Source organism: Misgurnus anguillicaudatus, chromosome 21 (assembly GCF_027580225.2).
Source record: "Misgurnus anguillicaudatus chromosome 21, ASM2758022v2, whole genome shotgun sequence".
In the NCBI taxonomy this organism is placed as follows: domain Eukaryota; kingdom Metazoa; phylum Chordata; class Actinopteri; order Cypriniformes; family Cobitidae; genus Misgurnus; species Misgurnus anguillicaudatus.
In genome coordinates this window covers 19,268,001-19,292,548 of record NC_073357.2, presented here as the reverse complement: position 1 = coordinate 19,292,548, position 24,548 = coordinate 19,268,001, and the positions used below count along the sequence as shown (strand labels likewise).

The window sequence follows — 24,548 nt, the reverse complement described above, 5'->3', positions numbered from 1 at the left end:
TTTTGATCTCTCTGCTGGCCATCTGACTTCAGTTATACACGTTCAATCGTTATTTCAAATTATATGACTGAATTTAGCTCTCCAATTTAATTTATGTCTGATAAGCGAGGGGGACACACCCTCCTTTGTCCCCCGTGGCGCTGGGCCTGTGGCTACCATATGCGTTTTGAAATTTAGGCGTGAGCTGTTGATTTCAATTCGCAATCTTACCACTAGATGCCACTAAAATTGACACACACACCACCTTTAGGGTGTTAAATACAAGATAAGTACCTATGTTGGCTTTGTTAAGCAGGGTAATAACCTAAATAGTAACTTTTTAGAAAAGAGATAAATTTACTATTAAAACAATACAAGGACACATATTATACTTTCAAAGTTTAATGAAAACACACAAAAATGGAATCAAAAGTGAAAAACGAACAGGTCTAAAAATACTACTTGACACTGAATAAACCCAAATCACAAAATATGTCCTTCACCTTTCTATATTCTTTTCGTTCCCATTTTCATTGTTTTCTTCTGACCATTATGTATTTCATCTGTATATTAAAGGCATTCCTTACATAACTAATGGAATGCATGTATGTATTTCAACACATTCTGTAAACTCAAGTACATCCATAAAACATGCAAAGTAAACCAATTGCAAAAAGCATTTTTTGCAAGTTCCATTATAAGTGCAATATTCGAGAAGACATTCATAGAAATATTATATGTATAATGACCATTGTCATTCCATAAAATGCTGAACGAGGTCTGTAAGAATGACCACCAAAATTGACGATGAGTAACTGAATGGCTTGGCACAAAAAGTATTTTGTTTAGCTGTCCTGGGAAGCATGAATAGAATCAGATAGATGTCTACATTGACACTCTTACGTAACGCTCTGTTTATTTTCTCTAGGCTTTAAAAATACTCATGATTGGAGAAATATTACATTAAGAACACTGCGATTTCAGGTAATATAAAAAGTGTCTTGTATACAGTAAGACGTGTAAAAATGAAAGCACTCTTTGGAGGCAAAGATGCAGACACTGGGCAAGAATCTGTGTCCATTTCAGGCAAACATGGTCAAAGAGATCCACTGCCAGGGCAAAGACAGAAAGAAGATTTTTAGAAACAACAATAAAAAAATACTCCACACAAGTACACACACAGTACGCATACATAACCTGAGTTCTTGCAAAAGAGGTTTGATGGAAATGTTTATGTAATGTAAACTGAAGTAAAACCTGAAAGAATGTGAGTGACATGATTCCATCACCATCTGTGTCCATGGTCTTGAAGGTCTCTGCAAAAACAGAGTCTCAGTAAGGCGGCCCTAATTTTCTGTGTTTACATTATGTCAGATTTATTGTAATTGTCTGGCTTAGCTGATGATAATGGTTTACAGTATTAGGTTAAACAATTTGTAGTTAAACAGCAAAGGCTATAGAAGTAGGTAATTCATAACTACAGTAATTTATTTATACTTAAAGATCAGTTAAAGGGACACTCAACTTTCTTTAAAAATAGGCTCATTTTCCAGCTCCCCCAGAGTTAAACTTTTGATTTTTACCGCTCTGGAATCCATTGAGCTGCTCTCCGGGTCTGGCGCTACCACTTTTACCATTGAATCTGATTAGACCATTAGCATCACGCTCAAAAATGCCCAAAGACTTTCGATATTTTTCCATTTAAAACTCGACTCTTCTGTAGTTACTTTGTGTACCAAGATCGACGGAAAATTAAAAGTTGCATTTTTCTGGGCCAATATGTTTAGGAACTATACTCTCATTCTGCCCTAATAATCAAGGACTTTGCGGTCGTACCATGAAAAGAAAAGTGGTACCACCAGACCCGGAGATTGACTGAATGGATTTCAAAACAGCAAAAATCAAATGTCTAAATGTCTAGCGGAGCTGGAAAATGAGCCCACTTAAAAAAAAAGTGGAATGTCCCTTTAAAAACCTATGGCAAAGAAATGGGAGCTTACTGAACATGGTCTCCAATCGCACTAAACAGGTAACAAAGTTGTCGAAATCCACAGTGAAGTCTTCCTCTGTGTATCGAATAATAATCAGCTGGAATAAATGATTGTTCAGCTTAAAACCTGCAAAAAAAGAGAAACACAAAACTACTAAAAACAGGCTAACAGGAGCGCAAAACTAAATATTTTTTATAATCAACTGAATTACTTGTCTGAAGTCATTTAGTTTACTGGTTTAGAGTTTATTCAGACATGTTTCGGTGTGTGTGTACACAGTCTAACAATGCTGTATCCACAAAGCTATTTGCAAGTGTAATTTTTAATATTTAACAAATAAACAGGATAAATACAACAAAAAGCACAATGTTATCTAAAAACACATTTTTGGATTATGCATAACAACACTGTTAATATACAGTTAATATACAAAAAAACTACGAAAATTAATTAATTAATCTTGTCATTAAAAAATATCAGGTAAAGCAATAAAAAGTAGGGAAAGTCACATTATGAAATAAAAGTTTATCTCCAATACACATTGGCCACAATTATTGGCAGCCCTAGAGATTCTTATCAGCAAAATATCTTTGAAGTATATTCTTATTCATTATTTTTTTTTAATACACCATGGTGATTAGAAATATGAAACTGCCCGCCGAGTTTACACATGTAGTAACACAAAGGCCAAATTCATTTAATGACCTGTTACAAGGGGGAAAACCAAAGAGATTGTTGTGCCTCATAAATAAAAAAGTGGCTGTAAGAAAATTGCTAAAGCATTGAAAATTCCCAAAAGTTGAATGTGTGCCTCAGTTATTTAGGTTATTTCAATAATATACTTGTTGTTGTTTCAACAATGTGCAAAATTATATTATCGATTATATCACTTGCTTATCAAAAAACAGCCTTTAGTGGCCAAAAATTCAATTGAAGTGTGATGTAGCAGTACATCTGATTGAGGCGTGTGTATGGCTTGTAAAAATTAACATCATATTAATTTTTAATTCTTGAGCCAGTCGCGCTCTTTGCAATTTCATTGTTGCGTGGGGAGAACATGCACAGGCCAACAGGCCATACTTTTCCTCATGTCTGTCATGAGTGGGGGACGCACGATAAGCCATTATGTAAAGCTGTGCATCACTTCTTATACTGTGCTTGATGAAAGTTTGCTTTTTTGACTTACTGTATTACAATGTTACTTTTACTTCATGTATGATACTGTTTACTTGAATGCTTCTGTTTTAAATCCTAAAGACCTTTCTGTTAGGTTATTAACATCAACAGTAAATTTAATCATTTCAATATGTTGTAGGAGGGAGATGAATAATAAAAGACTTTCACAATTTCATTTTTGAAGGATCCAAATGAAGAGTTTTGGTCCATTTTGACTAATTTCGGAAAAAACATGTTTTCTATACCAAGAAAGTGACGAGATGAAAAACACTTTTTTATCTGTTACAAACTTTCACACAGCATCTTTAGGTTATAAAAACATAACTTGATTTTCAAAGATTTATAAAAACATTTTTTTCCAAAATGCTATAAATCTATTGAATCAATATATTAATGTGCTTTCATCTTTGCCATGTTATATTTATTAAGTTGAACAGTGGTATACACTGATTAAAAAAATGAACATTAATGGCATTAACCAAAACACTAATTTGCCATATAGTCATTGGCCGCGGTTATACTTCGTCGTCGCTTAACATTTTTCACAGCAATCAGCTGTAAAATGTTTTGGTCCTGCTCGATTTTCGTTGACTTTGAGTAAAATTGTGGAAAGTTTTTCATAAGATCCCCTGGGGTCAATGTGTTAGCATGAGAGAAGCTTGAAGAACAAGCAACATTTCTTTCCCATCACAGAAAACCACCACACGTTTATCAATGCCATTAAAGTATTGTTTTGTTTGTTTGTTGATCACGAAGTACAAAGTAGATGAGAAAAAGTAGGATTCCGTGTACTCAACGGCCGCCATTGTTTGTTTACAATGCGTGGAATGGTGCGCTGTAATTTGTGGAGCGGATTTATTGTATTCTGCTGAGAAGGAGGAGTGGCGTTTATTGCATTTTGGGAAAAAAAGGAGAAAAGATGACAGAATAACACGAAGGATATTGTATTTTGCTTAAAATTAAGAATTTACTTTTAAATACTGACCTGATATAATACTGATTTTGGCAGTAACTCATTTTTTAATGGTGTTTATCGCATTTTGGAACCAAACTCTTCAAATATTGTCTGTTATTGTTATCGGCAAAATCATAGGTATTATCCAGACATACATTATTTGCCAATATCGCATCCCCTGGTGAGGTGTTCTCCAAACTCATCAGACTTGATACAAAAGGAAGCAGAGCTTTTATCTTGAGAAAAGGCCTTTTCAAAAAAGACCTAAATTTAAGGATGTCATTATTTGTGGCCACGGTGTACTGGGAAAAAAATCTAAAATGACATTTGAAAGCTAAATACTTCAATGAAAGGTTAAAGTTTTGTAATTTTTTTACTAAATGCAATTTTATTTTACAGGTTTCTTTGATCATATTTATAAGTGACTAGTAGGTGCAAATAAGTCAAAAAGTAATTGTACTAAAAATGTAATACAAATTGAATTAAATTAATTTATAAATTAATACATTTATGTATTTAAAGCAATAACTTTAAATTTATTAAAGAAAAAAAAAACTGAAAACATTTTGACAGATCTTAAAAATATTTCATATCCCCTAGCCAAACCATCTGTGCCAATGGATAAAGTAAAAAAAAAAAAAACATTTTAGGTGCTATACCTGCTGTCTCCAGGGCTTTTCGCATCTCATAAGAGCTCATAGTTCCAGATTTATCAAGATCATGATCCCTGAAGATAGTCTGTAAACATAAAGGAATGCAATTGAAAATAGTTAGGGTACTGATACACTCTAAAAACAAACGGTGCTATATAGCACCAAAAGTGGTTCTTTGCTCGTAATCATAGAAGAACCGTTTTTAGTGCCATATAGCACCCGTGAAGCACCGGTGAAGCACCTGTGTAGAACCATATAGTGCTATGTAGAACCAAATGTGGTGCTATAGTGGTGCTATATGGCACCTATATGGTTCTACACAGGTGCTTCACCGGTGCTATATGGCACTAAAAACGGTTCTTCTATGGTTACGATTCAAATCAACAGTTTTGGTGCTATATAGAACCGTTTGTTTTTTTAGAGTGTAGGAAAGTGGAATTCTTTATTTTTGTAGCATTTCCGTCCATTTGTTAGTTAATACAGTGTAGTGATCTTAAGGTTTTGTTGGTACCGTAATGTAAGAAAGTACTGTACATGAAAATGCCCATGTTACAAATGGCTTACATAAAAAATCTGTTTCGAAATGACTCCTTTCATACATCAAACCAAACCAGCCAAGCATTTAATTAAAACATAGGCATTAACTAAAATTCAAACAAAATCTTTAAAAATACTACAGCATATCATCTTACCAGGTAACGTTTAATCTTTTCCCACAATACATGGAACTCTGTGAGGCCGAGCTTCCCGCTCCCATCTGTCTGTGATCACGTCAAAGGCTTAACTAGATTAAGTAGTAGTATTACAGTAGTTTGAATAGTCATTTAATCTCACGTAGAAGCCATGAGACAACATGTTACTGGTACGAAACCTTTTATAGGCCACTAATGTGAAATTCCATCATATCACCTTGTCAGCCCACATGGCAAGGCTCCAAAAAGCACATCCATCCATCAATAAAGCAATACAGAGGAATAGTATGTCATTTAAAGTAAAACAATTCATTTGTGGGGAAAAAAGTATTTTTTTATTAAGCTATTGATATATCATGTACATGGAAACATATAGATCAGCATCAAATATGGTGGCACATAAATAAAGGGTCATTAGTTCTTGCTTGCTTGTGACTAGTTGCTATATCCGTAGTTCGTCATGAGACACGCAACAACCAATTCCTTTAAAAGAAAAAATACAGTGTGTCACTTTAAAAGTCAAAGAGCGCAAAGAGCAAAGACCAAACAGTGTTGTGACAAACATACAGAAAAATCAATAAAGATCTGCCAGTAAGAAAAACAGACTGTCATTCATGAAAAGGATACATCCATAAGGTTGATCATGCTACGACATGATTCTTTACCAAAACCATCTGTCTTCAAATCTTTATCTGTGAATAAAGACACAACAATGAGAAGGTTAAATAATTTCCTTTACATCAATCTGTCTGAGAGTTCTTTTCAGAATCTAAAATGCTTGTGAAATACATTAGGTCTGTTGCAAAGCCTAGTTGGCTGCCTGCCTAAATAATATTTAATATTTATTAACATCATAAAGTAGTTGGGAACATTATGGGGCCAAATTCCAATCTTGCATTGCACGAATGCAAGACTTCTGTGGTGTGCACAAGGGACCATTAAATAAGACCATAGATCTTATGAATTGGGAAATATGAAGCACTCAATATGGCTACTCAAGGTGAAAGATGTCCCACCAATCGTCAGTTGTTAAAGATAAATTCTCTGAGGCTCTGTACAAAACGTTGTAAACTACCTGCCAGCCTTTGCATGCACACTATCTGGAGCAACCTGGAAAGATGTTTTTAACTTAATTAAAAACACCTTTGACTTTTAGAGTTGACTTTTTTAAACTTCACTCCTGCAAAAACACATGGCTTGGCAGGCGGCAAAACGCGAGGCATCGGCATGCATAAACAGTGTGCAAACCAGTCATAGAAAACAATTAAAAAGGCACCTGCCACTGCCAGAAACTCATTCTGTGTGATCCGCCTTCTAAGGGGTCGTTTGCGCGACAACGTTTTTAACCGTTTTAACTTAAAAATATATATAGATAACTGTCAAAACTATGCCTTGTTGTCTCTGTGTAAGTAAATGTGTGAATCTGTGATGTCATTCGCATGTCTTAACTCAATTTATAGCAAGAGATGGTGCTACGGGGGGCCCAGTTTTATGACATTTTATGAAACACATGAATTTATCATAAATTCTATATATAAATAAGACTAATAACCTTACAGCACTACATTATACAATAAACAAAATTGTTTAATTAAAATTCTAAGTTTGAGGTGTCACGCGTCATGAATTTTCTCTACATGAGGGGGAGCACGCCAAGATGTTTGAGAACCATAGACATGACCGAGTACAAGCAAAACAAAAGTTGCCTACAGGACTGTTTTTGTGTTGCTCAAGATGCTGAGTTTACCAATGCTTCTCCAACAAAGTTTTATAGTCCATGGGTCCCCTTCCTCATTGTCGGTCAAAACAAAATTGCATTTTTATTGTATTGTATTTATCACTTTGTAGAATGAGAGAATCCGCATGTGTACAGGCGTGTAGTGTTTCTTTACAAAGTAACATCGCCATCTACTGACCTGGCATGCGTAATACAGCATTCATAGTAGTCTTCGTAGATCCGTGTAAACACTGATGTTTTTGAAAGCATTGAAAAGACTTTTCAGTTTTTACTACATCGTTGTCATGTAAACGTAGCCTTAAAGACAAAGGTCTTCCCTTAATCAAACGGACAGAACAGAGATAGGCCACTGAGTGCACAGATTTTCTTTAAAGGGAGTTGGCCATTTTTCCCATGTAGTGCGTTTTGTATCAGTTACTCATGCACGGCAAGATGGATCACTTGGATTTAAAATGGGTGGGTCAGTGCTAATCATTAAGACATTACTCACGTTTGCTGATGATTCTGTTAAGTATGGTTTGCAACTCTGTGACACTGATTTCCATGTCCTGCACACACACACACACACACACACACACACACACACACACACAAAAACACACTTTATTTAGTAATGCATCACATTATTTCACCTCTGCAGATGAGTGTTTTTGTCTCTCACCGCTCCAGCTAACTGTCTGAAGAGATTCTTAAAGCCAGCATCAATTTGACTCTCGTCCAGATGTTGCTAGAGAGAGAAAGAAAAATATAGAGTGAAGTTATTTATTTCCTATTGAAATTTTAAAATTCCTATTTTAAATTTTTTCCTTATGTAAATTTTGTGACTGTCAATCGATTAAAATATTTAATATAAATTAATTGCACGATTGACATGAGTTAACTCATGATTAATCGCAACTTTGCACATTTGTATCTGTTCTAAAATTACCTTAATTTAACACTTTTCACATTATTAATACTCTAATCAACACAGGCGTGGACAAATAAGGATGCTTTATGCAAATGTATGTTTATGAAAGAGCTAGAAAAGTTCTTTAAATACAGTTAAAGATTTTTTAGGTTCAAAAACACTGCATCCATGCCTTAAAATGACTGGTCAAAATCAATAACAATTGTTAAACTTTTTTCTTTTCTTTTTTGATTGACATTGAGACAGACAGTTTTAAGATCTACTGTAATCTAAGGATCTAATACAATGTTACACATCAAATATTTCCCCCCAACAGTTAATTAAACATTTACTTATGACATAACAGATTATATCTGCGTGAATTCTTGTCAAAACAGATATTTTTAAAACAGTATTTCTGTCTATATGTGCATATATCGGCGCCTGTGTGCATGCTTCAGATGTGTGAGTGCGAGGAAGATTGTTTTCGAGACTTGTCGCTTTTAATAACCATTTAAATATCAATCAGGTCCCAAAATTTATTTATCTTAATAACTATTTTAACATCAAGCAAGCCCTGCACTTTATTTTCTAATTCCCGCATGTTTTAAAACCGAAACCAAAATCTCAGACGCAGTGGATGGACACGAGTCAACCATGTGTCCCATTAAAAATGCCTGTCTGAAATCGATTCTGAATCGCAAGGCTGCGATTCTTTGTTTCATGCGCAGCTTGTGCGTGTACTACGGCATTTGGTCAATAGGAAGTCCTTACCAATCTAAAATCATAACGAGTCGGATTCGTTTATAACGTGCATTTAAAAAAGCAACTTCTGTGGCACAAAGGGAGTTTCTGCACGGGAGCGCCCCCTGGCATTCGGATGTGCCTGGATTTCACCGTAATTCATTCAAATTCATTCATTGAGAAAACGCGTATTTGCACGGTTAATCGTTACACCCCTAGCCTCAAAGGTAGCTCAAAATTAGACCATGCATGCACATTCTGACTTATTTAGACAGCAGGGGTCACATTTAATGTCTAAGTCTGCATCTCAATTTATCCAATAACGGGCTAAGCCAATTGCGTGTTGCATTAAACGCACGTTAATAAAATTGGTGTTGTTAAAATTAATTTAGCTTAATGCGTTATTATTGCGTTAATTTTGACAGCCCTAGTAAATATATTTGAATTATTTCAACAACATAGGCAGAGATGTGCCTCCTCACCTCAGCAGGAATGTCAGCTGTGACTTTATCATCCATTTCTCTTTTGGACACGAAGAAAAAAAGTCAAAAAAGTTAAAATTGTTTTTAAAATCGTTTTAAATTTGGCACGCACTGACTTTGGCATAAAAGAATAAAAGAAAACTAATTTCATCATCTTATTCTGTGTGTCACTTACTCTGAGTTGGCGGGTTTTTCTGAGAATACTCTGAGGACGAAGTCAGCCTCTTTGTTTGGCTCAAAGGTGGATGGAACAATGATGTATTCTCCCACCGGCAGTCGGAAACGAGAGCTCACCTCTCTCAGGTTGATGAAGAGTTCTGAACGGGCACTAGACGCATGACTGAGGAAGAAATCTCGCTTCAGGTGTACACCTGATTTACCTGCAAACTGAAGAGATAGAGTCCAAAATATGGGATTTGCTGGTATATCGGTGTTATTACTCCACCCCAGATACTGTCAAAATTCCATTATTGTGATAAATCAATGGGACCAAAATTATTATTCTTTTGCCATTCCATAACCATTGTTGGTCTGGATTATTTATTAGATCTAAATTTCAGTCACATTAAAAGTCCAACCAGAGTTTGTTATACCTCTTTTGGAACCTGTAAAATAAACAGAAAAAAATCAGAAAATAGACAATTGAGCTTTTTCTATAAAGAAACAGAAAGCATTTAAAAGGTGACATTAGTTACTTATGTACAATCTGATTGACCTCGTAAATGGCAAATCCAATGGTCTCCATGTCTTTTCCTTCTCTTCGCTTTTTCCTGAGATCTTTTTGCATCAGTGCCACCAGGAAGCTGCAGTCTGAATGGCTGGAAGAATCAGGGTGCTGTAAGGCCAACTTGAACTGTGGGTTGATCCAGAATGTGGCTATTTATGGAAAGAACAGAAGACAAGGGATAGTTTACCCCCAAAAATGTATTCTTTCATTCTTAATTTTTTTTCCCTTATGGAACTGAAAGGATCTAGAGTTTTTAGGAACATATTTCTTTCTGTTTTGTTCATTTACACAAACACATTGTAAGACCTTAGAGGACTTAGGGCCAGATTTACTAACAGCTTGCACCAGTGCAAACCATCATTTTGGCATTAAATAACGACTGTCGGGATTTACTAAAAACGCGCAGTGAATAATTAGGGCTGGAAAGGTGTGGCAGACCCAGATGCAAAACACAATGTATTCACTCCTTCATGTGACCCATATACATCTCTCCTCCTAAGTCTATGTATTTCGCTGTTGGACTCTGGAACTGTCAGTCGGCTGTCATCAAAGCAGACTTCATCCATGCCTTCGCTGCACTACAGACTACAATAAAGTCATACCTCTCAACGTATCTGACAACTTGATTTACTAATTACTTTTCCCCGGTTTACTTCAGACGTAACTTTCGCTCTTTCTCCCCTAGTAACCTCTCCGCTAAGGTGGTATCCTATCTTCCCTCCCACTTCTCGTCCTTAGACGCTGACAATGACACCTTATGCTTAACATAAACATTATGTCTAGATATTTCTGTCCCATGCTTTAGATCAGCTCATGCTACCCCCTCTTGCCCCTGGATGTCTGACATTCTCCACGAGCAACGGACTACACTCAGGGCTGCAGAAAGGAAATGGCACAAGACGTCTGTAACTACCAGTCATTTCTCTCCACTTTTTCTGTTAATGTTACAAGTAACAGCAAAAAGAAAAATCCTACTTTACCACCAAGGTAAGCAATGCACCCAACACTAACTCCCTCCTCTCTCCCCTGCACCCATTTCCTCATTGTCAGCTGACGATGTTGCACATTTTGTACGCTAACAAAACATCATTCATCAGCAACCAATTTTTAACACCACGAACCTCAGAACACACTACTCCCACATCTGACAACCATTTATAGTACTTTTCTTCACTGACTGAAGAAGCATTACAGCTTGCTATCCAAATCCTCAGTCCTGATTCGGCACAATGTCAACAGCTCAACAGATGGTCACTGGTAGGGCTGGGTAAAAATACAGATTTTTCAATGCATTGCAATTATTTGTTTCTCAATTCAATATTGATTCATCAAATCCTATGAATCGATTCAGCCCCCTGGCCTGTGGCGACGCTGTGGGCAACACTCTAGTGAGAGCGTTCAGCGTTGTACAAGATGAGCTTTATCAAAGCAGAAAGATCAAAGATGGCAAACAGCAGCACTTCTTTCAATTGGGGTCAATTTGTTCTTAAACAATAGTAATACTACACACATTATTTAAAAATATACCCAGGCACTTAATTGCTTGTGTATTTACTTACTATTGAATCGATATCGAACCAAGTAAATCAATATTGAATTGAATCGAAATCGAATCGAATTGTGAAATTCCTAACAATACCCAGCCCTAGTCACTGGGGTCCCTCAGGGATCAGTGCTTGGTCCACTCCTTTTCTCCATTTACACGATATCCTTAGGACCTATCATCCAGGCACATGGCTTCTTCTACAACTGTAATGCTGCGTTCACACCAAACGTGAATAGAGAATCTGGCGCAAATTATTTTAATGTTAAGTCAATGTAAAGACGCATTTACGTGCGTCTGGAGGTCTCGCGGCACGAATACTGCAAATTCGCGTCTGACGCGTCTGGCACTGCTCCAGCAAACCTTTACACCTTCTTACATTCCTACAGCAAATGAGCACTTCTTGTGTTATTGCATCCATATGACAAATCTTTTTTTGTTGTACTGGTGACACACTGAACCACAGATTTACTTCCACACACACACACAGACAAAGTACCTGGGAAGTTTCTACAGCCACCGGCCGTGCTGCCCCTCCTCCACTCCCCCTGATACAGTGATGAGCTCCATTTCTTCAACTGATTTGTCTGAAGGGCGTCTGCAGTCAAATTACAGATCTCCAATCGGGTAAACTCTCGCAAGAAGTCACTGAAAGACATCCAGAAGAAGAAAGAGAGAATTTTACCTTAACAGTGACTAGGACACACAGACATACCCAAGTTTATTACTTAGGTTTAAGGGTTTATAAAAACTAAATTGTATTCTGTGATGCTCAGCTGATAGATGATGATTATTTTTAAGATTCCACTCACCAGAACTCTCCATCGTCACTGCGGTTGTTTAATCTGCCTCTAACAGAGCTGTCCACATTGTCCCATTCTCGAGAGCTGAGACACACATTTGAGTTCTGTTATCAGATCAGTGATGCATCACACAGCACATGTACATACAGTAAGACTGTAACTTCTATCACACATGTGTGTGTGCTGATCTCACTTGTCGCTCCAGGGTCCTGTCCACTCCACTTCACCCCAGGGGTTTCTGATACGCACCAGTTTAGTCATGTTTCCCCGGTAAAGTATCTGACATACACGCAGACACATTATCAAAGGGCCATTACTACCAGTTATATTTTTAGTGGTTAGAGGGATTGCAAAAAGTGTACATTTCACATCATATTAGATACTTTTACATGCAACCAAATAATCTGTTTGTAATCGTATTGATGGCTGTTTCGAATTGAAAAGCCTTCACTCTAAAACATTTGCTGTAATTTTGCAGCTGGTTGCCAGTAACTTACTGTAGAAGATAAAGTCAAAAAATGTTTCATGTTCATTTAACTTTGAACCAAATGTTGCCAGTAAATAACATAAATGTAAAATGTAAGTTACTGGCAGCTAGTTGCCAGTAATACCCATTAATACTGTAATTTCTACAGACATTTTTTACAGTGTTCATGTAAACACCTTAATCAATACGACTGCGGTCGATCAGATGCAAATTTCAATTGAATTGAAAGGGATGAGTCCGATCTGTGATCCGATTATCAGAAAAAAGTTTGCATGTAAACACGTGAATCAAAGTATTTTCTCGATCGTATGCAAAAATACATTGTGCACATGCGCAGAAGTATTGTTTTAAAGTTCACGTCATATATTTACCTCTTATTTACGTATCACATGATTCTCGTCACAGAAACATGCACTCGCAAGGCAATGGCAACACGCATTATTAAAGTAATAGTCAATTTTCTTAAAAGAAAAATCCAGATAATTTACTCACCACCATGTCATCCAAAATGTTGATGTCTGTCTTTGTTCAGTCGAGAAGAAATTATGTTTTTTGAGGAAAACATTGCAGGATTTTTCTCATTTTAATGCACTTTAATAGACACCAACAATTAATACTTAACTCAACACTTAACAGTTTTTTTTCAACTGTTTTCAAAGGACTATAAACAATCCCAAACGAGGCATAAGGGTCTTATCTAGCGATTGTCATTCTTGACAAGAAAAATAAAAAATATGCACTTTTAAACCACAACTTCTCGTCTAGATCTGGTCGTGATGCGCCAGCGCGACCCCACGCAATACGTCATGACGTCAAGAGGTCACAGAGGACGAAGGCGAAACTCCGCCCCAGTGTTTACAAATGTGTTGAAAGAGGACTGTTGCGACGTTGTTGTATGTCAACTGATACTAATTAATGTCTTTGTGTCAGTTTATTGTTTACAATGATCCGCAAATGTGCGTTTTATATATGTAACACGTGACCTCCCTACGTCACTACGCATTTACGTTAGGTCGCGCTGGACCGGACTTAGACGAAAAGTTGTGAAAAGAGCATATTTTTAAAAGAGCATATTTTTTATTTTTCTTGTCAAAAATGACAGTCGTTTCGCTAGATAAGACCCTTATGCCTCGTTTGGGATCGTTTATAGTTCTTTGAAACTCGTTGAAAAAAACTGTTAAGTGTTGGTGTCCATTAAAATTAGAAAAATCCTGCAATGTTTTCCGCAAAAGACATAATTTCTTCTCGACTGAACAAAGAAAGACATCAACAGTTTGGATGACATGGTGGTGAGTAAAATATCTGGATTTTTCTTTTAAGAAAATGGAATATTCCTTTAAGGTAAAGGAGTCACGCGCTGTACATTCTGCAGCATTAAGGCTTAATTTCCTTTAATATAACCGAGTCTGCAACGGTTTAATTGTTGTTGTGTTTCCATAAAAATTTTATTAAACCACAAACTAAGCATCTGTTTGAAGAAAGGGGGAAATCCAAGTTTTTATTACTATAACAATGCATGGATTTCACTTTCATATCACATCACATGGCTTATTTATTTTGTTAAAGACTCAATTAGTTTTGTTTATATTTTGACATTTAAAAGATGTTTTACTATTTAAAAGCTGCACAAACTTTTTTTATTTCAGGCTGTCAGCAAATACCTCATTGTTCGTTAAAATTTATTCAGTCTTTTCAATTGTTCAGCCGAACAATGAAAATTTTTTTTTGTTTTTTTTGCCATTTTTGGACAAATAACTTTGGTTGCCGAACATTCGGTGCATCCCTACTAAATGACTAATTGAGTAAATATTTATGTTTTATCTGATAAGTCGATTTATCTGAAAAATTATCGGCCGATTAATTGATTATGAAAATAATCGTTAGTTGCAACGCTACTCTGAATACACCAAACCAAATGAGCACTCTGAATTAAACTGAACCAACAAACAATGTGCACGTCAATACCACATAATTATATTTTGTACATAAAAATAGCATATATTATTGTTTATGCCATTATATATCATAGCAAAATGCAAAAGAGAGTGCTCAAATGTTCTCATGATAAATTTAGTGTGTATTAACATACTTTCATCACTTTTACAATACAATGAAACATAACCAAAATCAAACAAGAGCATTCATTTTCAAGTGAATTGCATCTGTCACATAACGTAGTCAAAAGAGATAAGTGAAGTTTCCTTAACTCCTCTGCTGTAAGTTTTATTTACGAAATCTTAAACATCAAATGCTCTCTTTCATTAAAAACCTGATTTTGTCTTTGGCTTACCTCCTCCACTCCTGTCACAGAGTAAGCATGACCTTTGACCAGCTTCTTGAAGGTCACTGACTCCATGTCAAACTTACTGGTAATCTTGAAGACAAAAGAAGTATAACTATGTCACACATTGGCCGTGCTCCTGGATACAAGATGACACAGTATGTAAAATCTCATAGAAATGAGTAGTGTAACTTTCTTTGCAACTCTGGGTGCTAAACCCCTGTCAAAATAAACTGTGAAATGTTAGTTCACATGTAGTTACATGTGACTATAAGGGTAAAACCTGAATAGTGTAAAAACCTGGAAGAGCTCACATCTATAGAGCAGCCCAAAAGTGAGCCTCTCTCGATGGCACGGCCTATGATGCTGAAGAGGTCAGGCGGTGCTTTCAATAACTCGTACATTTCTGTCACCCCACCGGTAAAATCCTCAAACCCCTCAGACGTGCTTCCACCCGAGAGAGCCTCATAACATCCATTTAGCTTGGCATGCACACATAAAAATGCAAAATTTCAAACCACTTCAAAACCCAAAATGGGCATTTATATATATAAATGTGAGTGTTGCTTTGGTCAAGTGTCAGTTGCTGTCGGCAGTGTATTAGGGCCCTATAAAATCCATTTAATTTTGTTTTATTTATTCTCAAATTCTGTGTTTTCAGTTTAAATTTTTCTGGATTCTGGTTTTAAATGGTTAAATTAAATTTCAGTAATCAAAAAGCATATTGTATTAACTGAAAACATAAACAAATACAAATTAGCAACAATTTGTTAATAGTTTTGTTTAAATGACATAAAGGCCAATGTATTCACGGTAATCTCTAATCGATAAAAAAAATCGTTAGTTGCAGCCCTAGTAAAAATTATGCTTGCTTTAGCAAACGCCACTAATAAAACACACATGGGAAAACAAGGCACATATAGAGATTTCAGATAAAATGAATGGTCTTTAGCTTGGCATAGGCCTTCTCCAGTAGGGCACTCCAGAACTCTCCACCTTCTGCTGAGTGGACAAACAACAGCTTTCCATCCTTCACGGGCAACCGGTCATCAATAACCACGTCAACCCACTCACCGAACTGCCAAAACTACAGAGAGAAAAAGACTTTATAAAGATGCATATTGCTCACAAAACTCTAAAGCACTTGTTGAAAAGTTGAGAAATGTTAAACTTCTGCCGGAAGCAACGGCAGTGACGCGACGTGGCGAATCCACAATTCAGTTCGGCAATGCATGACGTCACCCATTAAAAGTAAATGAGAAGGGTTAACGCCCCGAGTGAATGTACAGTTACACTATTCACTATTTAAATAAAATTTTAGCCCATTTCTTGTGTTGCTAACAGGTCTGAAAGCCATGTACACTCTAGCTAATGTTTATTTAATTGCTGAATAAATAATATGAAGAGCTCAGATGCAAAACCTTGACTTGCAACTGACATGTTTTCTCGTAAATAAGCATTTTTATTTGTTCATCATTTGTTTAGGTTCAGTAATGTCACTTTAATGGCAGTGAAAAGGTTATTAGTCAATAACTGAAATGCCTTATTTTTACAAATGTCTCTTTAGTCATTTCAATGATATTTAACAAATTTGACTTTCACTGCAAAACCTTGCAAGTACATGCAAAAATCTCCACTTTAAAAAAAACCTGCAGTCACTCTTCACTGTCACTTCTGTATAAAGGTAAAAAGCCTAAAATATTCTGTAAGCCCAGGGCTCCAGACTGCGACCAAATGGTCGCATTTTGCGACCAAAAATTTGAGAGTGTGCGACTGAATTTTACATCCAGTCGCACATGTGCGACCAGTAAATTTGCCTCCCCCACCCTCTTTTTTATACATTAAACGTGGAAGGGGCACATCAATGATCAATGAAATGAGCAATGAAATAATCAATGAGACACGAGCGCACATGCACGCAAACACACACATGCGCAAACACACACACACACACACACACACACATACACACACTCGTACACATACTCATGAGAATGCTGGTGTCATACAAAATTCATTCACAATTACTTTATCCAGTTTTGTTAGTCTGGAGCCCTGGCTTTGAATTATTAGGAATGTGTACCTACCTGAGAAAATAACTGGCTAATAGATAGCACACTAGTGAAACTGAAGAACTAAAGCCTAACATTTAATGCACTTATCCAGTCTTTTTCAGTGTCTGTGAATATAACTGTTGGATAGGATGAGCTAAATATACATTTTGAACTAACAGACACTCTATAGTCACCCGTAAAGACTTTTTCTTCCACTGTTTCCACTGTTTACTATTTGTACTATCATGACAGTGATGGTGCTGTCAGTTTACCTTGTTGCATTTTCAAAAGTGCAGAATAAAATGTGACACTGAATTTGAAACGGCTTATTGTAATTTCTGCATCCATTATTAAAGCAATTATTAGTAATACAGTGTAAATTAGTAGATTTGGTTAGCATGTTGATTTATGGTGTGCACCCCTACATTTTCTGGTTGTGCCCCTAAAATTTTCAGTTGGGTGCCACTGTGCTCCTAGTGAAAAAAGTTAGTCTGGAAAAAAACACTTGCACTTTGACTTTCGTGCCGCTGTTCATCCAATTTGTCTTCTGTGCAAGTTGATGACTTCAATGAATTCTTCCAACAAAATAGTACTTCTGAATTTTGAAGCAAACATTTTTTATGAACGTATAGTACGTTCGGACAACATTTGGTAAAAATAAATAATCATCTCATTTTTGACAGAGGTGGCGTTTGGCTTTTGAATTTAAGCTCTCTAATATCAGACTCGGCCCACCAAAGCTCAAAAAATATTTGACATTTTGAGCAGGAAATTTATTGGACAAAATATTTGGCTATACATTTTTATAAATACAAGAATTCCTATGTTTGTTAATGTTGAAAGACAAAATAAATTTATTTGTATACCTCATGTAGTAGATTTCATGCGGATGCGGTTCGAGTCGTGGTCAAACAGGTCAGGTACAGAATTAAATTGGTGCTGCTGTCATATAACGGGTCAGGCCTTTTGTTAAATCAATTCTGTCATCATTTATTTACCTACAAGTTTTTCAAACATCTAGAAATGTATGTGTTCTGCTGAACACAAAGGAAGATATTTTGAGCAATGTATGTAACCAAACTGTTTTTGAGCACCATTGACCTCCATAATATTTTTCATTACAACTATGAAAGTCAGTGGTGCCCTTGTTTCCTGCTTGATTACAAATATCTTCATTTTTGTTCAAAACAAAGTAACTTATACAGGTTTGTAACAACTTGAGGGTGAGTAAATGGTGACAGACTGAGGACTATCCCTTTAATTACTGCAAGTGTGGGTTTAGGTAAAGTTAAATAAAATGTCTGGGTTATTTTTTAACCATGTTGGGTACATTTTTGACAGAACACAACGCTGGGTAAAAGTTGACCTAATGCTGGGTTGTTTTAACCCAACTGCTGGGTTATTAAACCCATGATTGCATAACAACAACCCAACATTGGGTCATTTTTAACCCAGCACATGTTTTGTCCAAAATATACACAACATGGGTCAAAAATAACCCAGCCATTTTAAAGTGTAAAGAATATAAAGGCTAGTTTTAAGACCATTAAGTTCTTATTGTATTATTTTTACAGGTGCATCTTTGCCTTTCTATTGTCATTTCTGTTCGGTTACATTAACATTTAAATATCATGAAAATCTGAATTTTTTCATGTTTAAGTGCTATAATCGGGTCCCCGGTGCTTCTATCAACCAAGAAAACATTAACCCAGTAACTTAGTTTTGGTGAACCATTCTCTGCATGCATGTCAAAAAAATTAGGTAATTCCAATTTGGCTCCCCTTGTGTGTCAAAAAGGGATCTTATTACAATAATACCACCCCTTAATCTGCACTATCCAACCACAGCACTGCCATTTAGTGCAGAACGAGAGAGAAAAAAATTGACAGCACAAATGAGTTTCAACTTCAACAAACCACCATTATGGCAATATGGCAATCAGTATTTGCATTTTATCATCTCATTTGCATTTAAAGGGACACACCCAAAAACGGCACATTTTTGCTCGCACCTACAAAGAGGCAATTTTAACATGCTATAATAAATTATCTGTAGGGTATTTTGATCGAAAACTTCACATACGTACTTCGGGGACACCAAAGACTTATTTTAATCTTAAAAAAGTCTCATAATATGTCCCTATTAAATAATTACTTCTTAACTGTGCTTTTTTAATTACGCCGTAAGTATACATTGGGAATTGACTGTTGTGCTCACTGCCAATTCACTGAGGTTATTTAAACACAGTTTAAACGCAGTTTTTAACACAGAGACAGAAACACATATGCATAGTTGTACACTCTCTTCCCATATGAAATTAGAATAACCATTTGCATATTTCTACCAAGATGCAAATGCACTAGCATTACACCACAAGAGAAGCAACCTAATCGTGTTGAAATAAATTAAATCCTTGCAGGAACCAGTTTGTCTTTCCACACTGAAAGTTTATAGCATCATAACTGCTGTCATACACAAGAATTACACAACCTAAATACACCCAGCACAGCAGCAAAAGATTGTATTAAGTAGCACCTCTTTGTCACATGCCAAGGCATTTGACATGGAGCTGCTGTTTAATTTGCATAATATTTGAAAAACTACTAAAAATACAACAGTTGCAGTTAAATGCATGAATCCTGAATATCACCCTAGTAATTCTCTAAAATCCTGCTTGTAGAAAATTTATATCAATACACAGAGTAATTGTTTAGGTCTATGTAGACTTTCCACTGGCAATTTGTTTTGTATTTCATGTTTAGTGCGAATGACGCACCTGGAAGTGGAAGATTCCAGCGTAGCCATTGTCAAAGCTCTGCCCATGAGGCACCACACGGTGAAGGAGGTTATCGTTCAGAGTCAGAGACGCAATGGCCGCCAGCAACCAACAGTCACCTATGAAAAGAGACACCACAATAATAAGCAGAGAAAGAAATGTTGACTATTTGTAAATAATAGTTGCTTGCAAATTATCAGGAAAAGTTTATTCACAAAAAAATCATTCTGCATTGTAGTCCAAAAGAAAACAATTCCAAAATCTCTTTATCAGTAGTTTACAAATGGTGTGTTTGGTGTTAATGGCTGGTTTGGGTTAGTTGTAGTGACGCTTTAATGTGGTTATGTTAACGTTGATTGAGATATTGTCCAAGTCCCTGACTATTGCTATGATAATGATGATGAAGACAGGCTCACCTAAAGCTCCCTGACAGATGTCAGTACGAGTAGCTCCATCCATGATAAACTGAGGACGCGAGCAAATCTCCTGCAAACACACATTGCATTTACAGCTGTTACATACATACTCTCAAATGGTACATCTAACATTTCTGATTACATTTCTCAAGAATATCAGTTCTTGCACAGTTATGTGTGATTAATACCAATTTAAAGATTACAGGTTTACTGGTTAACCGTGATAAAAATGTCCAACAGTTAGTATTACCGCGTCATTTTTAATAACTCTTTAACCGTGCCAGTTTCATGGCTTGAAAACCCTTGTTCAGAATCAAGCAATTTATGCAATAACGTGAGACAAACACATTTATTCATCTATGTATTTGTAATGATAGTGCTCCACTGACTGAATTTAAAGCGCCCGTTCTGTCTGTGATTTTGAAGCTTTGATTGTGTTTATAGTGGGCAATATAACATGTTCCACACAATTTATTTATCTGTATAGCGCTGTTTTCACTGTCCTCAAAACAGGCTGATGTCTTCCTTGTTATGTGAAGTCCCTCCTTCAGAAATACATATCGCGTTCTGATTGTGTAGTTTGTTTAGTGTGCTGTGATTCGATAGCAGCTTAGCTTAGCAGAGCGGTCTGAGCCAAAGCTGGTGACTGACGTATTCCTGTAGGCGGAGTTTAGTCAACGAACTGTTTTACTGACGTCAATAAAGCAGGAAATAGAGGGCTGTAGTCCAAACCGGCCGTTCGTTGTAGGCTTTTAAAGAGGAATTCTATTGAAGAAAATATATCGCCTGGCAGTGAACTTTGAGCTTTATCATTTTACAGGTATTATTTATGCTATTATAGTAACATTACACACTAACTAGGGTTTAAAAATGGTATCAGGAAGAACGTGACCTAGGGAAATCTAGTTCTGACACATGTTTACTTAATATTTTTTAATATTTTTAGTCATTTTCCATTAAATGATGTGATCTAATGAGTTTAAAGCTTCTGTCTACACTCAGCTCGTTTACATGCACACCAATAATGCGATTATTTCCAATAATGCGAGTAAGGTTTTAATCGCAGTAAGATGTTCACATGATTGGAGATAACCTCTTCACTCCGGTTTACATGCAGTTTTTATTTTCAGATTATTGACACATAGCCCAATGCAGAGCACAAATGATGAACTCACATGGTCCACTGTTTTAATTTACTTACGTTAAATGACAAACACGTTGTTAACGATAAACCATTGACAGCCAATCAAATCTATTTGAACTTGAAGTGCACGCGCACTTAAAATGCAGTAGAAAGCTCATTCATTGCTGAAGTGAGGTCTATAACATAAAATTACCTCAGGTATCCAGCGCTGATGCAGTTGCTGTGAAATTTTTCTACCACACTGACTACGCCAAAAGGTATTATTACACAAACTACTACATTCATTGTTTAGTTACGCGAAACGCAGCGAGTTGAGGACATCTGCTGGTTTTCCGCTGTGTAAATGCAACAAGAACAGCATATGTACATATTCAGTGACATGTAAACAATTGCAAAAAAGTTTTTATTACAAGAAATATCCAATATTAGGTAATGCCGCGCTCGTTGAGCGAATTAGCATGAAGTTATCATTATGATGTGGTCACTAATATATTTATCATTGTAATTATCGTTATAATGTCCCTTAAAGGTTTTATACACTGCTGTCGTGTTATTTGAGCTGTTTCTGAATGAAGGCAGACTGCTGACAGCGAGTCGTGTTGCCAGAGTTCATGTAAAACTTCCTAATGTCAAGTTTAAAATGAATTTGTGGTTAAGGTGCGTGACTAAAACACACGCGCACTTCAGTTAGTGCGGTATACATGCGATTAAAGTCATAAAATAAGTACATTAAGCCCTTGTATAGCGAACCCAATGCCTCAAATAATAATTACACATCTTTACTTGCACGTTAGTACTGAGAGCTGTACTAACTTTATTTAACTTTATTTTTCTCAAAATTGTGTAAAATCATTCAGGAAATTATGGGGTTCTGCTCTGTTGCATTGGAGCATAAGGAAGCAGAGTACAGATAAAGCAGTGAAAGCAGAATATAGATGAAATTTGAGTATGAAGGAAACAGGCATCTATAAGCAGAAGGCACTGAAACAAGTGAATCAGTCATAAGTAAACAAACAGCAGCAAACAGGAGGACGGGGGGTTTATATGACTAGAGTAAAACAAATACATGCAAATCAGGAATAATAAAGATAAACGGGCCAGAAACAGACCCCATGTGACACTTATTAGCTCACCGTTGGTCTCATCCACCGCACACCATATGTCTTAGAGGAACGTGGGCCCAACTCGTTGAAACCCAGAGAAGTGCCGAGGGCTGGAAACGATGGGTCTTCAAACAGGGTTCTGTTCTGGAGGCACTGAGCCCTTAGGGACTCATAATCCTGTCCCAGAAACTTCACAGCATTGTGGTTCTGACCCAAACCTTCATTTCTGTCCCATACACTCCGGAGTTTTGCGGCCATACCGGTGGCAAACATGGGCTCCATTTTTCCGGTGCTGTTTTTCCGATCTCACTGACACCAGACAGCTAATGGGGTTAGATGATTTTGGATGTCATGTAATCAAAGATGAGTGGCCAACAGAATGTACGACTGATCTAAAAGCCCTAAAACAGAGAAAAGAAAGAGTCTTGTTTAGGAAATCATTATTGAGAAAACATCCGGGGGAAAAAACAGGCCTTAAGTCCCTAATCTGACAGGTTCTATTTTGATAGTTGCTTTGCCATAAACAATTTGGTTACTAGTTGGCAAAACAGAGGTTTCAGCCATCAGGTGCCCAGGGTATGAAAAGAGGAAAGATAACATGCAAAAGATAAAAGTTGCCTATGTATGCAGTTCACTCATCTCAGTATGAGTATGAGTGTATAATGAAGTATATATCATTATGTTGCTTGCTATGCATTTACACATAGAGCAGTAATATACATTTTTACAGAGATGGAACATAATAAAGTCAATACAGTGACTTAAAAAATAAATACATTAAAATAGAAACACATTTTTAGTGGCACAAAATGTAGGCTATAATAGTTCATTAATGTATTCAGGAATTTAATTTGTTAGTTTAGTGCAAAAATGTTATAGAAAAAATTATTTAAGATAATGTTAAGAAAAGATTTACTTACTGTTATACAATAATGTATGAAAAAGACTTAAGTATTATGTTAAATAATACAATTTAAATGCAGTACAGAAATATTGTGTTTTATGTTAAAATAGCTCTTTTGCCCTACAACAGAAAGAAATGGCCCTAAAGCCAGTTTTAGACCCCTTTACTACACTGTAAACAAATCCAACTTACGTTTTGTTAAAGAACATAATTTCACTGAACTATTGAAGATATGAAAAGTTTAATGAAAAAATGTTATACACTATATTGCCAAAAGTTTGGGGACACCTGGCCTTATGGCACATGAACCTGAATGACATCTCATTCTTAATCCATAGAGTTTAATATGGAGCTGGCCCACCACTCCAACCATGCTCACGCCACTTTACCTTACCCATTACTGAATGTTATGGTCGCCATTTTAACGTCATGGCCCAGGTACAGACTTTACACTAGAATACACATAACAACCCAAAATATTCGCCCAAACCCTTTGGTGTCTTCCAGCACCGCAAAATCAATGTAAATGCATGTTATGCAAGTGCATATGTCAAATTAGTGAATGTGCATCATAATCTATAAATGGAGTATCTTTGTGACAGTCGCTCGATAAACCGATACTAGAAAGGTACCGCAATCCCAGCTGTAAAAAAAAGATACATTTTCTCATATTATTAGTATCAATATGTTAAAGTTTCATTGTGTAACTTTTAGAAGGATCTCTTGACAGAAATGCAATATAATATACATAAATATACACTCACCTAAAGGATTATTAGGAACACCTGTTCAATTTCTCATTAATGCAATTATCTAATCAACCAATCACATGGCAGTTGCTTCAATGCATTTAGGGGTGTGGTCCTGGTCAAGACAAATTTTCTGAACTCCAAACTGAATGTTAGAAAGGGCAAGAAAGGTGATTTAAGCAATTTTGAGCGTGCCATTATTGTTGGTGCCATACGGGCTGGTCTGAGTATTTCACAATCTGCTCATTTAATGGGATTTTCA

The 24,548-nt window shown here is 36.3% G+C and overlaps 1 protein-coding gene across 2 annotated transcripts in view; it reads right to left on the bottom strand.

The window, feature by feature from the left end:
- Positions 1-365: 365 nt before the first annotated feature.
- The window catches only part of capn1 (calpain 1), a 38,242-nt gene continuing 14,059 nt past the window's right edge, over positions 366-24,548 (bottom strand). Inside the window, exons 1-22 of one of the 2 annotated variants that reach the window (XM_073859768.1) lie at positions 24,302-24,399; positions 22,664-23,034; positions 20,387-20,456; positions 19,971-20,089; positions 16,101-16,227; positions 15,455-15,630; positions 15,150-15,233; positions 12,566-12,651; positions 12,387-12,456; positions 12,069-12,234; positions 10,015-10,175; positions 9,893-9,904; positions 9,475-9,686; positions 9,300-9,339; positions 7,846-7,911; positions 7,675-7,732; positions 6,074-6,138; positions 5,447-5,515; positions 4,761-4,839; positions 1,980-2,096; positions 1,237-1,295; positions 366-1,088 (exon numbers count right to left, since the gene is read on the bottom strand). In XM_073859768.1, coding sequence (XP_073715869.1) covers positions 1,062-1,088; positions 1,237-1,295; positions 1,980-2,096; positions 4,761-4,839; positions 5,447-5,515; positions 6,074-6,138; positions 7,675-7,732; positions 7,846-7,911; positions 9,300-9,339; positions 9,475-9,686; positions 9,893-9,904; positions 10,015-10,175; positions 12,069-12,234; positions 12,387-12,456; positions 12,566-12,651; positions 15,150-15,233; positions 15,455-15,630; positions 16,101-16,227; positions 19,971-20,089; positions 20,387-20,456; positions 22,664-22,915 — 2,115 coding nt within the window. In that variant the 5' untranslated portion in view covers positions 22,916-23,034; positions 24,302-24,399 and the 3' untranslated portion in view covers positions 366-1,061. Of the gene's footprint in view, positions 1,089-1,236; positions 1,296-1,979; positions 2,097-4,760; positions 4,840-5,446; positions 5,516-6,073; positions 6,139-7,674; positions 7,733-7,845; positions 7,912-9,299; positions 9,340-9,474; positions 9,687-9,892; positions 9,905-10,014; positions 10,176-12,068; positions 12,235-12,386; positions 12,457-12,565; positions 12,652-15,149; positions 15,234-15,454; positions 15,631-16,100; positions 16,228-19,970; positions 20,090-20,386; positions 20,457-22,663; positions 23,035-24,301; positions 24,400-24,548 lie in introns of those variants that run through there. The other variant, XM_073859767.1, reaches the window with a different exon arrangement.